This window comes from Chiloscyllium plagiosum, unplaced genomic scaffold (genome assembly GCF_037043375.1).
Source record: "Chiloscyllium plagiosum isolate Xiang-an unplaced genomic scaffold, Cpla_swu_hap1 HiC_scaffold_8, whole genome shotgun sequence".
Taxonomy (NCBI): Eukaryota; Metazoa; Chordata; class Chondrichthyes; order Orectolobiformes; family Hemiscylliidae; genus Chiloscyllium; species Chiloscyllium plagiosum.
Window position 1 is genome coordinate 2,679,628 of NW_028270146.1, and position 16,689 is coordinate 2,696,316.

At 47.9% G+C, this 16,689-nt stretch overlaps 1 protein-coding gene across 1 annotated transcript in view; it reads left to right on the top strand.

Moving 5' to 3' along the window:
• The window catches only part of nek9 (NIMA related kinase 9), a 96,504-nt gene that overhangs the window by 44,341 nt on the left and 35,474 nt on the right, over positions 1 to 16,689 (top strand). The window contains exons 11-15 of the mRNA XM_087989540.1: positions 2,427 to 2,571; positions 5,880 to 6,080; positions 9,703 to 9,749; positions 11,420 to 11,581; positions 12,254 to 12,362. Of these exons, the coding sequence (XP_087845666.1) occupies positions 2,427 to 2,571; positions 5,880 to 6,080; positions 9,703 to 9,749; positions 11,420 to 11,581; positions 12,254 to 12,362 (664 nt within the window). The remainder of the gene's footprint in view (positions 1 to 2,426; positions 2,572 to 5,879; positions 6,081 to 9,702; positions 9,750 to 11,419; positions 11,582 to 12,253; positions 12,363 to 16,689) is intronic.

Consider the following 16,689-nt stretch of genomic DNA (forward strand, 5'->3'; position numbering starts at 1 on the left):
GTTTGATAAGGTTCCCCATGGTAGGCTACTGCAGAAAATACGGAGATATGGCATTGAGGGTGAGTTGGAGGTTTGGATTAGGAATTGGCTGGATGGAAGAAGACAGAGGGTAGTAGTTGATGGCAAAGTTTCTTCATGGAGTGCCGTCACTAGCGGTGTTCCGCAAGGATCTGTTTTGGGACCATTGCTGTTTGTCATTTTTATAAATGACCTGGAAGAGGGGTTAGAAGGTTGGGTGAGCAAGTTTGCGGATGATACGAAAGTCGGAGGAGTTGTTGACAGTGAGGAAGGATGTGGCAGGTTACAGCAGGATATAGAGAAGCTGAAGAGCTGGGCAGAAAGGTGGCAAATGGAATTCAATGTAGCTAAGTGTGAGGTGATTCACTTTGGGAAGAATAACAAAAAGATGGGGTACTGGGCTAATGGTCGGATACTTGGTAGTGTGGATGAGCAGAGGGATCTTGGTGTCCATGTACACAGATCTCTGAAAGTTGCCACCCAGGTAAATAGTGCGGTGAGGAAGGCATATGGCGTACTGGCTTTTATTGGTAGAGGAATTGAGTTCCGGAGTCCTGAGGTCATGATGCAGTTGTATAAGACTCTGGTGCGGCCGCATCTGGAATATTGTGTGCAGTTTTGGTCGCCATACTATAGGAAGGATGTGGAGGCACTGGAACGGGTGCAGAGGAGGTTTACCAGGATGTTGCCTGGTATGGAAGGAAGATCGTATGAGGAAAGACTGAGACACTTGGGGCTGTTTTCATTAGAGAAAAGAAGGTTTAGGGGTGACTTGATTGAGGTGTACAAGATGATTAGGGGGTTAGATAGGGTTGACAGTGTGAACCTTTTCCCGCGTATGGAGTCGGGTATTACAAGGGGGCATAGCTTTAAATTAAGGGGGGGTAGATATAGGACTGAAGTTAGGGGTAGGTTCTTCACTCAGCGAGTCGTAAGTTCATGGAATGCCCTGCCAGTAGCAGTGGTGGACTCTCCCTCTTTATGGGCATTTAAGCGGGCATTGGATAGGTATATGGAGGATCATGGGTTAGTATAGGTTAGGTGGGCTTGGATCGGCGCAACATCGAGGGCCAAAGGGCCTGTACTGCGCTGTATTCTTCTATGTTCTATGTTTCGGCACCTTACTAGGTAACATCTTCAGTGGGCCTCAGGCGAAGCATTGTACATGATTCCTGCTTTCTATTTCTATGTTTGGGTTTCGTTGGATTTCTTTGGGTTGGTGCTGTCATTTCTTGTGGTGATGTCATTTCCTGTTCTTTTACTCGGGTGGTAGATGGGGTCTAACTCGATGTGTTTGTTGATAGAGTTTCGGTTGGAATGCCATGCTTCTAGGAATTCTTGTACATGTCTCTGTTTGGCTTGTCCTCGGATGGATGTGTTGTCCCAGTCGAAGTGGTCTCCTTCTTCATCCGTATGTGAGGATATTAGTGAGAGAGGGTCATGTCGTTTTATGGCTAGTTGATGTTCATGTGTCCTGGTGGCTAGTTTTCTGTCTGTTTGTCCAATGTACTGTTTGTTACAATCCTTGCATGGAATTTTGTAAGTGACATTAGTTTTGCTCGTCAGCACAGGGTCTTTCATGTTCATTAGCTGCTGTTTTAGTGTGAGGGTGGGTTTGTGGGCTACCATGATGCCAAGAGGTCTGAGTAACCCACACAAATAAATAGAAAGCAGGAATCATGTACAATGCTTTGCCTGAGGCCCACTGAAGATGTTAGGCAAAAGTGAGGGCTGCAGATGCTGGAAACCAGAGTTTAGATCAGAGCCACTGAAGATGTTACCTAGTAGGGTGACGAAACATCTGGAAATGAACCTTCCAGCTCAGCGAGCAAACCTGCATCCAACAATGGATAGACTGGAATAGCGGGAGACAGACGGACAGACAAATTGGAACAGAGAAAGAGACAGACAGACGGACTGGAATAAAGAAATAGACAGACAGAAAAGTGGGATAGAGGGAGTCATACAGGCAGACTGGTTTAGATAGAGAGAGACAGTGAGTGTGAGACCTGTACAGAGAAAGGAAGAGAGAGAGAGACAATGAGCTGGAAAGAGAGAGGGACACACATAAAGTGGAGAGCTAGAGAGATCGGAGGATAGAGATTGGTGAGAATGAGCAACAGACAGTAGAAGGGAGGGGAGAGAGAGAAGGTGTCGGGTCAGGGGATGAGAGATGGGGAAGCAGTGAGAGAGATGAGGGCAGAGAGAGGTAGGGAGAAGTGGGGAAAGAGAAAGACACGTCACTGACATTACGTGGGAGTTGATGCAGAGCTGTCAGTGAGATCTTGCTGTGTACAGATTGCTGACTCTGTTTGATACATGAAGCAGCTTGCTCTTTATGTCTACCTTATTGATTGCACTGAGATTTTGTGCTGTGCCAAAACAAGTCCATGTTCTTCTTTGTTCAGAATGTTCAGGGCGGGACAAAGATGGTGGGCCAACTGGGCCATGGTGACCGGGCCTCCTATCGTCAACCCAAGTGGGTGGAGAAGCTGCAGGGGAAGGCCATCCACCAGGCAGCTTGTGGGGATGAATTTACTGCCTGTGTTACCGGTGAGTGGGCAGCAAGGAGGATCAGGATCTACAGGATCCTCACTCAATCATTTTCAACCAAAGAGCAGCAGTTGGCTATTCAGCTCAAAACTGTTCTGCCATTAAACAAGATTGTGACTGATCTGATGTAACCTCAAATACTAGTCCCACCTACCCTGTTAATCAAGAATCCCGCCTCAGGCGACTGACTGTGTGGATTTTGCACATTCTCCCCGTGTCTGCGTGGGTTTCCTCCGGGTGCTCCGGTTTCCTCCCACAGTCCAAAAATGTGCAGGTCAGGTGAATTGGCCATGCTAAATTGCCCGTAGTGTTAGGTGAAGAGGGTAAATGAATTGGTCTGGGTGGGTTGGTCTTCGGAGGGTCATTGTGGAGTTGTTGGGCTGAAGGGCCTGTTTCCACACTGTAGGGAATCTAATCTAATCTAATCTAAATCTATCCTTCTCTGATTTATAATCAGTCAGGGACTCTGATTCCAGCATCTTTTCAGGATTAATTCCAAAGACTCAGCCATCTGACAGAGAAAACAAAACTCAATTCATCTCTGCTTTAAATAGGCAAACCCTAATCAAAGTGATCCTTTAGTTCTAGATTCTCCCACCAAAAAAAAATCCTCTCCACACCCACCTTGTCAGACCCTTCAGGATCTGATACGTTTCAATCCAACCGTTTAACCTGCAGATAGAAACCTCAACTGTCCAATTTTTCGTTTTAAGACCATTCTGTCATTCCAAGTATTAGTGTGATAAACATTACCTCAACTACCTCGAATGCATTTACATCCTATGCCCAGGTATATCCTGTACATAAGACACACAACAAATCCAACACAGCTAATTCCAACCCCACCAATCTACTCTCTATCATCAGTAAAGTGATGGAAGGTGTCATCAACAGCGCTATCAAGCAGTACCTGCTCAGCTATAACCTGCTCAGTGACGCCCAGTTTGGTTCCACCAGGGCCACTCAGCTCCTGACCTCATTACAGCCTTGGTTCAAACATGGACAAAAGAGCTGAATTTCAGAGGGAAGGGGAGAGGGACAGCCCTTGACATCTCGGCTGCATTGAACTTAGTGTGGTATCAAGGAACCCTGGTAAAACTGGAATCAATGGGCATTAGGGGCAAACCCTCCGCTGGTTGGAGTCAGACCTGACACATAGGAAGATGGTTGTGGTTGTTGGAGGTCAGTTATCTCAGCTCCAGGACATCTCTGCAGGAGTTTCTCAGGGGAGTGCCCTAGGCCCAGCCATCTTCAGTTGCTTCATCAATGATCTTCCCTCCAACGTAAAGTCAGAAGTGGGGATTTTTGCCAATGTTCAGCACCATTCATGATTCCTCAGATGCTGGAAGCAGTCCATGTTCATATGTAACAAGATCTGGACAATATCCAGGCTTGGGCTGACAAGTGGCAAGTAACATTCGTGTCACACAAATGCCAGGCATTGAGCATTTCCAGTAAGAGACTATCTAATCACCACCCCTTGAGACCATCACTGAATACCCCATCATCAATATCTTGGGGTTATTATTGACCTGAAACTGAACTGGTCTAGCCATATAAACAAAGTGGCTATGAGAGTAGGTCAGAAGCAAGGAAGACTGTAGCCAGTAACTCACCACCTGAATCCCCAAAGCCTGTCCACCATCTACAAGGTACAAGTTGGGAATGTGATAGAATACTCCCACTTGCCTGGATGGGGGCAGCTCCAATAACACTCAAGAAGCTTGACACCATCCAGGACAAAGCAGCTGCTTGGTTGGCACCACATCCACAAACATCCATTCCTTCCCACCGACGCTCACTAGCAGCACTGTGTCTTATCCACAACATGCACTGCAGGTATTCACCAAAGATCTTTAGACAGCACCTTCCAAATCCATGACCACTTCTATCTAGGACAAGGGCAGCAGATACATGGGAACGCCACCACCTGCAAGTCCCTCTCCAAGCCATCGCCATCCTAACTTGGAAATATATCGCTGTTCCTTCACTGTCAATGCGTCAAAATCCTGGAATTCCCTCCCTAAGGGGATTGTAAGTCAACCTACAGAACAGGGACTGGAGCGGTTTGAGAAGACAGCTCACCCCCACCTTCTCAAGGGCAACTGGGTAATAAAGGCTAGCCTGCTGGTGACACCCACGATCCATGTGAGAAATGTTGATCAATTCTGTACACCCTGCTCCAGGCAAGGTCTCACCAGTGCCCTGTATAACTGATGAATACAAAAATAGCAAGGTTATACAATTCACTTCAACCAGTAACAAACTTCTCTTGGCTTTCCCAGTTATTTGCTTTCTCTGCATACTAACCTTTTGTGATTTGTTCACGTGGAGGTGCAGTTCCTTCTCTGACCCAGTTCCACGTTCTTCACCATTTAGATAATATACTCAACATCTAACCTTCCTGCCAAAGGAGAAAAGATCACATTTTCCTGCATTTTGTTCCATTTGCCAGATCTTTGTCAACTCACTTAACCTGCCTGTATCCCTTTGTAGCTTCCTTGTAACTTCTACTTTCCTATCTATCATGTTCACTACAACACAATTATCTCAATTCAGAGACTCCTGTGTCGTCATCAGTATAAATGGAACTTTAGATTAGATTAGATTACATTACATTACAGTGTGGAAACAGGCCCTTCGGCCCAACAAGTCCACACCAATCCACCGAAGCGCAACCCACCCATATCCCTACATTTACCCCTTACCTTTATTCTGTAACCAACCCTGTGCTGTAAGCTGTGGGAGTGTTTGACAGGGACAGTGTCAAGGGCACTTTACTTTCAGTTTAAAAGAGTAAAGGGTGCTTTTCTCTGAACATAACTCTTATACTCTACCTTTCTTGGGAGTGTTTAGTGGGGGACAGTCCAGAGGCAACTGTACTGTGTATCTAACTCATGCTATCCCTGTCCCTGGAGTATTTGATGGGACAGAGAATGGAAGTTGTACTTTTGGGCTAAAACAGTAGAAACCTTTACTCTATACCCAAGCTCGTACTGTTGTGCAGTGGGTGGTGTAGAGTTTGTTTTACTTTCATTTTAAAAGAGCAGAGGGCACTTTAATCTGTATCGAACCCTGTGCTGTCACTGACCTGGGATGTTTGATATGGACAGTATAGAGGAAGCTTTACTTCCAGTTTAAAAGAATAGAGGGATCTTTATTCTGTTATCCAATTCTGTGCTATTCCTGACTCGGGGTGTCTGATGTGGATTGTGTCGAGGAGTACAGGGAGTTTTACTTGACATTAGGTTTTATGGAGTCTCTCCATAGCTGTGGTACCTGTCCTGACCCTTTTGTTTTCCCTGTAGATGAGGGTCACCTGTATACATTTGGCTCTGATTATTATGGCTGTATTGGCTGTGATGGTCAGTATGGACAGGAGGTCCTGGAGCCTGTGCTGGTGGAGTTCTCCCTCGATCATGCTGTTGAACACGTATCCTGTGGTGATAATCATGTTGTTGCATTAACACGCAATAAAGAGGTGTTCTCGTGGGGCTGCGGGGAGCATGGTAAGTACTCAATGGGGGATTTTGTAATAGAGAACAGAGGCTGGGATTCTGGGTTTGTTAAAGTACAGATTTGAGACGGCTCAGGTATTCCCTTGTAAAGCCTCTCTCTTGGTTCGTCCCGGAGGTCATACTCTTTGGAAGTCTGGAATAAAAACCTCTTACAGACAGTTTAGTTTAATTTTAGTCATCCCCTTTATTCATTAATAGCATCACTGTTACAACATAACATTGATACCTATAAGCTAAACTAACTAGGTTCTAATAACCTAGGAGAGTAGGGTACCAGGGTACCTTCAAGTGCCCCAGCAGGCTACTCTGATGTACTGATACAAAGTGGCTTCCTTTATACAAAAGTTTACAAAATATTGCATGTTCTTAATTAGACAGATAACAGTGAAAGATAATAACTCATAAGGAAGAAAAGTTAATTGACAGTCTGTGTACGCTTGACTAATCAGTCCTACAGGCCTTGAGCTATCCATCAGGTGGGAAAAACAAATCCAGCCCAGTTAGGCGTCTGCGGCAAGGTAAGTTCCTATCAAGAAGTACCACTCTAAATCAGGCAGGAAAGAGATGGTTGTGTGAGGGAACCTTGGTTGATGAGGGAGGTTGAATGTCTTGTAAAGAGGAAGAAGGAGGCTTACGTAAGGTTGAGGAAACAAGGTTTCTTACGTTGGAGGGATACAGGATAGCCAGGAGGGAGCTGAAGAAAGGGATTAGGAGAGCTAAGAGAGGGCATGAAAAATCTTTGGCGGGTAGGATCAAGGATAACCCAAGGCCTTTTATGCGTTTTTGAGAAACATGAGAATGACGAGAACGAGGGTAGGACCGATCAAGGACAGTAGTGGGAGACTGTGTATTGAGTCGGAAGAGATAGGAGAGGTCTTGAATGAGTACTTTTCTTCAGTATTTACAAATGAGAGGGACCGTATTGTTGAAGAGGAGATTATGAAACGGACTGGAAAGCTAGAGGAGATACTTTTTAGGAAGGAAGATGTGTTGGGCATTTTGAACAATGTGAGGATAGACAAGTCCCCCGGGCCTGACGGGATATATCCTAGGATTATGTGGGAAGCAAGAGAGGAAATTGCAGAGCCGTTGGCAATGATCTTTTCATCTTCACTGTCAACAGGGGTGGTACCAGGGGACTGGAGAGTGGCGAATGTTGTGTCCCTGTTCAAAAAAGGGAATAGGGATAACCCCGGGAATTACAGGCCAGTTAGTCTTACTTTGGTGGTAGGCAAAGTATTGGAAAGGGTACTGAGGGATAGGATTTATGAGTATCTGGAAAGACATTGCTTGATTAGGGACAGCCAGCATGGATTTGTGAAGGGTAGGTCTTGCCTTACAAGTCTTATTGAATTCTTTGAGGAGGTGACCAAGCATGTGGATGAGGGTAGAGCAGTGGATGTAGTATACATGGATTTTAGTAAGGCATTTGATAAGGTTCCCCATAGTAGGCTTATGCGGAAAGTCAGGAGTCATGGGATAGAGGGAAATTTGGCCAGTTGGATAGAAAACTGGCTAACCGGTCGAAGTCAGAGAGTGGTGATAGATGGTAAATATTCAGCCTGGAGCCCAGTTACAAGTGGAGTTCCGCAGGGATCAGTTCTGGGTCCTCTGCTGTTTGTAATTTTTATTAATGACTTGGATGAGGGAGTCGAAGAGTGGGTCAGTAAATTTGCAGATGATACGAAGATTGGTGGAGTTGTGGATAGTGAGGAGGGCTGTTGTCGGCTGCAAAGGGACTTGGATATGATGCAGAGCTGGGCTGAGGAGTGGCAGATGGAGTTCAACCCTGTCAAGTGTGAGGTTGTCTATTTTGGAAGGACAAATAAGAATGCGGAATACAGGGTTAACGGTAGAGTTCTTAGTAAGATGGAGGAGCAGAGGGATCTTGGGGTCTATGTTCATAGATCTTTGAAAGTTGCCACTCAGGTGGATAGAGCTTGTAAGAAGGCCTATGGTGTATTAGCGTTCATTAGCAGAGGGATTGAATTCAAGAGTCGTGAGGTGATGTTGCAGCTGTACAGGACTTTGGTTAGGGCACATTTGGAGTACTGTGTGCAGTTCTGGTCGCCTCACTTTAGGAAGGATGTGGAAGCTTTGGAGAGGGTGCAGAGGAGATTTACCAGGATGTTGCCTGGAATGGAGAATAGGTCGTACGAGGATAGGTTGAGAGTGCTAGGCCTTTTCTCATTGGAACAGCGAAGGATGAGGGGTGACTTGATAGAGGTTTATAAGATGATCAGAGGAATAGATAGAGTAGACAGTCAGAAACTTTTTCCCCGGGTACAACAGAGTGTTACAAGGGGACATAAATTTAAGGTGAAGGGTGGAAGGTATAGGGGGGAGTCAGGAGTATGTTCTTTACCCAGAGAGTGGTGGGGGCATGGAATGCGCTGCCTGTGGGAGTGGTAGAGTCAGAATCATTGGTGACCTTTAAGCGGCAATTGGATAGGTACATGGATGGGTGCTTAAGCTCGGACAAATGTTCGGCACAGCATCGTGGGCCGAAGGGCCTGTTCTGTGCTGTATTGTTCTATGTCTATGAGCTGCCTGACCTGCTGTGCTTTTCCAGCACCACTCCAATCTCGACTCTGGTTTCTAGCATCTGCAGTCCTGACTTGTGCCTAGTTGATTTTAACCTTGCAAGGATGCCGACCTTGAAGAAGTTCTCCTCCTTTCTCCACAAGAGTCTCAGTGAGTCTCTCTCACTGCAAACCCCAGGTCATCTCCTCTGCCCTGAAGCTCTTCACTGTCCTCATGGCCTGTCTTACCTGTCAATCTCCCTTCCCACCTATCCACTCTATCCTCCCCTCTGACCTATCACCTCCATCCCCACCGCCATTCACCTATTGTACTCTTTGCTACCTCCTCCCCAACCTGGAGGCTTCCTGCCTCTATTCCTGATGAAGGAACATTGATTTTCCTGCTCCTTGGATGCTGCCTGACCTGCTGTGCTTTTCCAGCACCACTCTGATCTAAACTCTTCTCACGTTATCTCCCTCTTAACCTGAACTTGCCCTCAGTGGAAATGCTTTCACTCCAGTTCCTCTGTTCACTAGTTTAATGGTTTAAACACCCCAAATATAGTGCACTAATTGATTAATGTTAAGGGAATTGCAAACCTATTCAGTATAGTTTCTCCTTATTATTTGATCTTTTAGCCCCAGTATGATTCTGGTCTGAAGGGTCGCTGGTCCTGAAACGTTAACTCTGCATTTGTTAGCTCTGCTTTCTCTCCACAGGTGCTACCAGACTCACTGGGTTTTCCCAGCAGTTACGGTTTTTGTTTCAGATTTCCAACATCCACAGTTCTGTGTTTTTTTCATTCTGGTAAATCTGCACTCCTTCCCCTCCCCCTCTCCCTCCCAACCAGTCTCTCCTTCCTCAGGAGCATCACCCAGAACTGGGCCTAATTAACCTGGATGGCAGTGAAGGAGCTTGGTGTAGTTTAACTTCAGTTCATTGATTTTGTGTTTGAATTTGCAAGAAAAAGATTAACGTTTGTTTAATCTTTGTGAATGAGTATTTAGGTTAAATGTGTTCCACTTATATTTCAAGGTGAGTAGGAGCCACTTTCTGTGCTCTTCACCACAATCTTGTTTGTTGGTTGCAGGGCGCCTTGGGCTGGATTCAGAGGAGGATTACAAATACCCAGAACGCGTGAGTCCTCACAAACCAAAGGGAAATGGGGGAGGGTGAAGACATGATTCAGGGTGGGATTGGGAGCAGCTCAGTGGAAGGGGCAGTGGCAAGTGAATGGTAAGCAGAAAATAACGGGTGGAGGTGTGGATGAGAGGAAAAGAGGTGGTCAGGAGAGGGCTGCTGTTTGTGCGCTGGGTACAGAGATGGTGGGATGGGAAGGGTGCAGGGTAGTGGGGAGGGGGAGGGCGCGGGGTAGTGGGGAGGGGGAGGGCGCGGGGTAGTGGGGAGGGGGAGGGCGCGGGGTAGTGGGGAGGGGGAGGGCGCGGGGTAGTGGGGAGGGGGAGGGCGCGGGGTAGTGGGGAGGGGGAGGGCGCGGGGTAGTGGGGAGGGGGAGGGCGCGGGGTAGTGGGGAGGGGGAGGGCGCGGGGTAGTGGGGAGGGGGAGGGCGCGGGGTAGTGGGGAGGGGGAGGGCGCGGGGTAGTGGGGAGGGGGAGGGCGCGGGGTAGTGGGGAGGGGGAGGGCGCGGGGTAGTGGGGAGGGGGAGGGCGCGGGGTAGTGGGGAGGGGGAGGGCGCGGGGTAGTGGGGAGGGGGAGGGCGCGGGGTAGTGGGGAGGGGGAGGGCGCGGGGTAGTGGGGAGGGGGAGGGCGCGGGGTAGTGGGGAGGGGGAGGGCGCGGGGTAGTGGGGAGGGGGAGGGCGCGGGGTAGTGGGGAGGGGGAGGGCGCGGGGTAGTGGGGAGGGGGAGGGCGCGGGGTAGTGGGGAGGGGGAGGGCGCGGGGTAGTGGGGAGGGGGAGGGCGCGGGGTAGTGGGGAGGGGGAGGGCGCGGGGTAGTGGGGAGGGGGAGGGCGCGGGGTAGTGGGGAGGGGGAGGGCGCGGGGTAGTGGGGAGGGGGAGGGGTAGTGGGGAGGGGGAGGGGTAGTGGGGAGGGGGAGGGGTAGTGGGGAGGGGAGGGGGAGGGGGCAGTGGGGAGGGGGAGGGGGCGGGGTAGTGGGGAGGGGGCGGGGTAGTGGGGAGGGGGAGGGGGCGGGGTAGTGGGGAGGGGGAGGGGTAGTGGGGAGGGGGAGGGCGCGGGGGAGGGGGAGGGGGCGGGGGAGGGGGAGGGCGCGGGCTAGTGGGGAGGGGGAGGGTGCGGAGGAGGGGGAGGACACGGGGTGGACGTGGGGTAGCGGGGAGGGGGAGGGCACGGGGTAGCGAGGAGGGGGAGGGCACGGGGTAGCGGGGTGGGGGAGGGCGAGGGCACGGGGTAGTGGGGGGGGAGGGCGCGGGGAGGGGGAGGGTGCGGGGTAGTGGGGAGGGGGAGGGCGTGGGGTGGGGGAGGGCTTGGGGAGGACGCGGGGTAATGGGGAGGGTGCGGGGTGGGGGAGGGCATGGGGTAGCGGGGTGGGGGAGGGCGAGGGCGTGGGGTAGCGGGGAGGGGGAGGGCGCGGGGAGTGCGGGGGGGTAGCGGGGTGGGGGAGGTCGCGGGGGAGGGGGAGGTCGCGGGAGGGTGAGTGGTTATGTGCTGAGTAGCGTCTGGAACACTCTGCATTAAATCTGCTGCCCATGAGGGAGGGCGTTTGCTCCTCTCGTGTTTGTTGTGTGCACCTGAGGGTGTTTCTGGTCAGTGACGCTTGGGTTTCTGCTGTTTGTCAGATTTCTGATCACTGATACTAGGATTGCTGGTTAATATGTTCTCCTGCTGATTTCAGGTTGATCTGCCTGTGAGCCTGAGTATTGTGTCAGTGCAGTGTGGCTCTGATGGAACTTTCTTCATGACCCAGAGTGGCAAGGTGCTGGCCTGTGGTAACAACGAGTACAACAAACTGGGCCTGAACCACTACATGCGAGGTCTTCGCAAACACCCAATCAAAGTGAGTCCTCATCACAGCCCACATCAATCCGAATTAAACCACAGGCTTGAAGATTACTGGGTAATCGCATCGAGGTGTTAATAAGCTAACTTGAGGACAGGATAAAAACTGTTTTCTCTTTGAAGGGTAGTCCAGAATGAAGCGATAAAACATGAACATTTATATCAACTTATTTGGTGGGGTGTCAGGAAAGAATTCTTCAGAAAATGTAAAGTGAACATCTCGAGCTCTCTGCTTCAAGAAGCTGAGACTTTTAGGTGTCAAAACTGAAATTAATATATTTTTATTCAAAGGACTGTGATTCGATATCACACTTAGACTGAAAGCCTTGTTCAACTCCATTGTTGAATGGCCAGGCTCCAGCCCTAGTGAAATCTGGCTGGTCGCCCCGAGAATAGGCCCAAAGAATCGAGCTTGACCTCCTGGAGAACTACTGGCATCATTGGAAGGATTTGAATGTGTTGGACACTGAATACCTGAGACCACATTGAGTTTTGGTAGGGGGTTGTGCTGTGTCAGCACTGGGGACAAATTGTTCCTGTACTTCTGCATGCTGTGTTTGATACTGTTTCTAAACTGGGGTGGGAAGTGGGGTATGTGAGGACGGAATATGCTTAGACAATGCCTGTTGTGTTGGGGGTGTGGGTAAATAACTTGATCCTCTCTCCCTAGGCTGATCAGGAAGTTCCCTACATGACCTCACTAACTCTGTCCAAGCAGCTGGCCATTTACAAAATCAAAACCATTTCTGCTGGCAAGACCCACACAGCAGCTATAGACGGTGAGTATATCATGGTGAGTATATCATTGCTGTTGTGTTATGTATCACAGTAGATTATATCACTTACAGGATATCATCACTGTACCATGGCTTGTGACCTACTGACCGTTGACCCCTTGCAGAGGAAAACGTGCAACAGTGTATCTGAATCGCTGAGCTTCAGCCCAGATACACAAATACCTGAGATTGTAATGTCCATTGTGAATACTAGGAGTCATGATAGAATTCATTGAATTCTTCATATTATGTGAACCACATCTCATATTTTTGTTAAGGGAGCAAACATAAAAATCACAGTGGTAAAGGTATATCAGTATATCACACCATCTTAGGTCATGCAGACACGGTGGCAATCAGCACCAGTAACTGACAATAAAAGAATCCTCAGTGAAGATGATACAACCCTAAAGTATAAAACATTCAGATGACCAACCACAATGCGTTTACTGGCCAGGAGATAGAGTTATCTTCTCTGCATCTAAAGGTTAAGACTTATCAAACTATAAGCGCCGTTGCAAGACAAATGAAAAAAAGCACTAAGTTTCGACTTGCTTCTCCATATAGACGTGAAGGCACAGCAGTCAAACTATTTCTGAAGTCTAAAAGCAAAATCCATGGTTTAAATACTTCATACAAGGCTTCACAAATTGCACACTGTCATCTACCCGACAAGGTGGAAAATTGCCCAGGCATGTTCGACACATAAAATACAGGACAAATCCATCCCGACCAATTACTGCCCCATCAGTATACTCTCTATCATCAGTAAAGTGATGGAAGGTGTCATCAACAGTGCTATCAAGCAGTACCTGCTCAGTGACCCCCAGTTTGGGTTCCCCCAGGGCCACTCAGCTCCTGACCTCATTACAGCCTTGGTTCAAACATGGACAAAGGAGCTGGATTCCAGAGGGGAGGGGAGAGGGACAGCCCTTGACATCAAAGCCACATTTGACTGTGGCATTAAGGAGCCCGAGCAAAACTGGAATCAATGGATATTAAGGGGCAAACTCTCAGCTGGTTGAAGTAAGACCTCCCTCATAGGAAGAGGGTTGTGATTGTTGGAGATCATCTCTACAGGACTTCCTCAAGGTAGTATCCTAGGCCCAACCATCTTCAGCTGCTTCATTAATGACCTTCTATCTGTATAAGGTGAAAGGTGGAGCTGTGCAATCATCGCAAACAGTGTTCAGCACCATTCGTGATTCCTCAGGTACTGAAGCAGTCCACTGTCAAATGCAGCAAGATCCAAACAATATCCAGGCTTGGGCTGACAAGTAGTAAGGAACATTTGCACCACACAAATGCCAGACAATAGCCATTTCCAATTAGAGACAATCTCATCACCGCTCATTAACTTTCAATGGTGTTACCATCATCAAATCCCTCACTATCAACATCTGGGGGTTACAACTGTTCAGGAACTCAACTGGACTCACCACATAAATGCAGTAGACACATGGGCAGGTCAGAGGCGAGGAATGCTATAGCGAGTAATTCTCCTCCTGACTCGCCAAAGCCTGTCCACCATCTCCAAGGCACAAGTCAGGACAGAGATGGAACATTCCCCACTTGTCCGGATGGATGCAGCTCCAACAACACTCAAGAAGCAAACACCATCCAGGACACAGCAGCCTGCTAGATTGGCACCACATCCACATGCATCCACTCCCTCCCCCACCGAAGCTCAATAGACAGCACCTCCCAAACACCCAGCCACTTCCATCTAGAAGGACAAGGGCAGCAGATACATGGGAACACCAGCCCCTGCAAGTTCCCCTCCAAGCCACTTACCATCCTGACTTGGAAATATATTGCTGTTCCTTCACTGTCGTTGGATCAAGATCCTGGAATTCCCTCCCTAAGAGCATTATGAATTACCCTCGAGCACATGGACTGCAATGGTTCAAAAAGGCAACTCACCACTACCTTCTGAATGGCTAAGTAAGGACAGGCAATAAATGCTGGCCCAGCCAGTGTCATATCACATGAATGAATAAGAAAAATACAAGCCAGAGACCAGAATGATTACATCAAGACACACCGAGCAGACTACCCAATCATGTTTCTCTTGCTCTATATATGAATGCTCTGTGCTGTGAGATTGAAGGCATTCTCAAGATGGATCTGTTGCACTTTGGACCAGGACAGTGGGAACAGTTGTATCTGGCACCTGCTGAAGATGAGTAACTTTGTGAGTTGCAAAAGTCTGTTAACTAAGAATGGCCTGACGGTATGAAGGAAGTTCATACTTGGTGTATCATGGTCAGTTATCATAGACTCCCTACAGTGTGGAAACAGGCCATTAGGCACAAGTTCACACCGACCCAAACCCATTCCCCTACCCTGTTACTGTACATTTATCCCTGACTAATGCACCTAATCTACAGACCCCTGAGCACTATGGGCAATTTAACATGACCAATTCACCTTACCTGCACATCTTTGGACTATGGGAGGAAACCCACGCAGACACGGGGAGAATGTGCAAACTCTACACAGGCAGTTGCCCAAATCGAACCCAAGGCAGCAGTGCTGACCACAGAACCACCGTGCCATCCCATGTAAGGGCAAACAAGACCTAATACGCTAAGGTATTCATGTAGGGATGAATCAGAATATCCAGAAATTCATGAATGCATGTGAGGCATGTCAGACATACCAATCCCAGCAGCAGAGGGAGCCTCTACATCCACACCATGTTCCTTCCACTACTTGGACAAAATACTGACAGAACTATTCACAATAAACTGGGAGAATTATATCCTTGTGATGGATTATTTCGCTAAATTTCACATTGTTTGACAACTTGCAACTCAATAACTGGAGCAATGACTGCACTCTTCAACATATTCAGCATATAGGAGCAAAGGATTGTAGCTCACTGTCAAACCATTCCAAGATGTGTGCTAAATGGGGAGTCTATCACATTGTCATCCCACTACCTACACTCAAACGGTCTAACAGTGTATGGAGTGTATCTTCAACTGTACTCTCAAGTATCGAGCCACAAAGCAACGTTTTCTGATTATGCTGCTGCATAATCAGAAGGGACTGCCATCCCCAGCACAACCTACACTTTGAACCACAACCAAAACTAACAACTAGTTGTCACTAACTATTTTAAGATACAGGACATTGTTCTTCAGTGACAGAAGAGAATGAAAGAGGTGTGCATGACAGTGAGAGTTAGAAATATAGTCACAATTCCTGGGTATCAGCATAGGTTTCTACAATATGCAATCTTCCCTCAAGTCTGAATGTCTGTGCAGCTGCCTGGACGGTCCACACGTGACAGTAAGTGTCAGGGCATATTGACATCTGGTTCAGAGGTCCCTGCCAACTATACCCAGACCTTGAAGGTCCACGCAGCATCATGAATAATTAGAGGAGTGAAGGCAGTGATCCCAGAATGACATCCTGACCAAGGTGTATGCTTGTTGTGAAGGATCCGAAGCCAGCTTACAGCAGTGTGTGATACCACAGACAATACACGCTGACAGTGAGGGAGAACATTCTAATGATGATGATTATGTGATAATGCTAGTGACAGCGACAAAACAATGAAGTTGCAAGCTGAGAACAACCAAGAATAACATACCCTGTCCAGATGGGCAAACAGTCACCAGATCAAGACAAATTATCTAATCTTCAAAGTATTATTCCAAGGTTTGGATGATTAAACTAGTACATTTTGTTTTTAAAAATCTGTATAATGCCTTTGTAAATTATCTGTTTGGGATTTCTTTTCTTTAGAAAAAGGGCGATGTTGAGCTCTGTCAGCAGATGTATGATATCTGGTTAAGGGGCATGCTCATGATGTCACCATTCTGCGACGGCCTGTGACCTTCTGGTGTAACATTCTTGTCTCCATCTTACTGAGCTCTGTCCCCTTGCAGCATGACACTCTGAGCGAAGTGTGTTACAGTATATTTGAATTGATGAGTTTGAGTCTGGTCTCACAAGTTACCTGAGATTGTAGTGAGCATTTCTAAGTGCAAGGTGCTGTAATAGAGTTCACTGAATTCTACAGTACTACATGACCCGTGTCTCATATTTATGTCACATATTTATGTCACAGAAGCTCACACAAATACCACAGTATGATCATTCTGGAGCACAGCTCTCATGTCGGTTATCATGGTCAGTAATAGAACGGCCTTAAGAGCTCCCGGGGTATTTAATTCTGTCTTCATAGCTCTCTCCTCACCAACACCTTGCTATTTCTACACAGTCGTTCCCAACCTGAAACCCCCTAAGCCCTGTGCCCATCCATGGATGACAGGGGTTACATTTGTGTACCCTTTATATCTTGTGTTAGAAAAGGGTT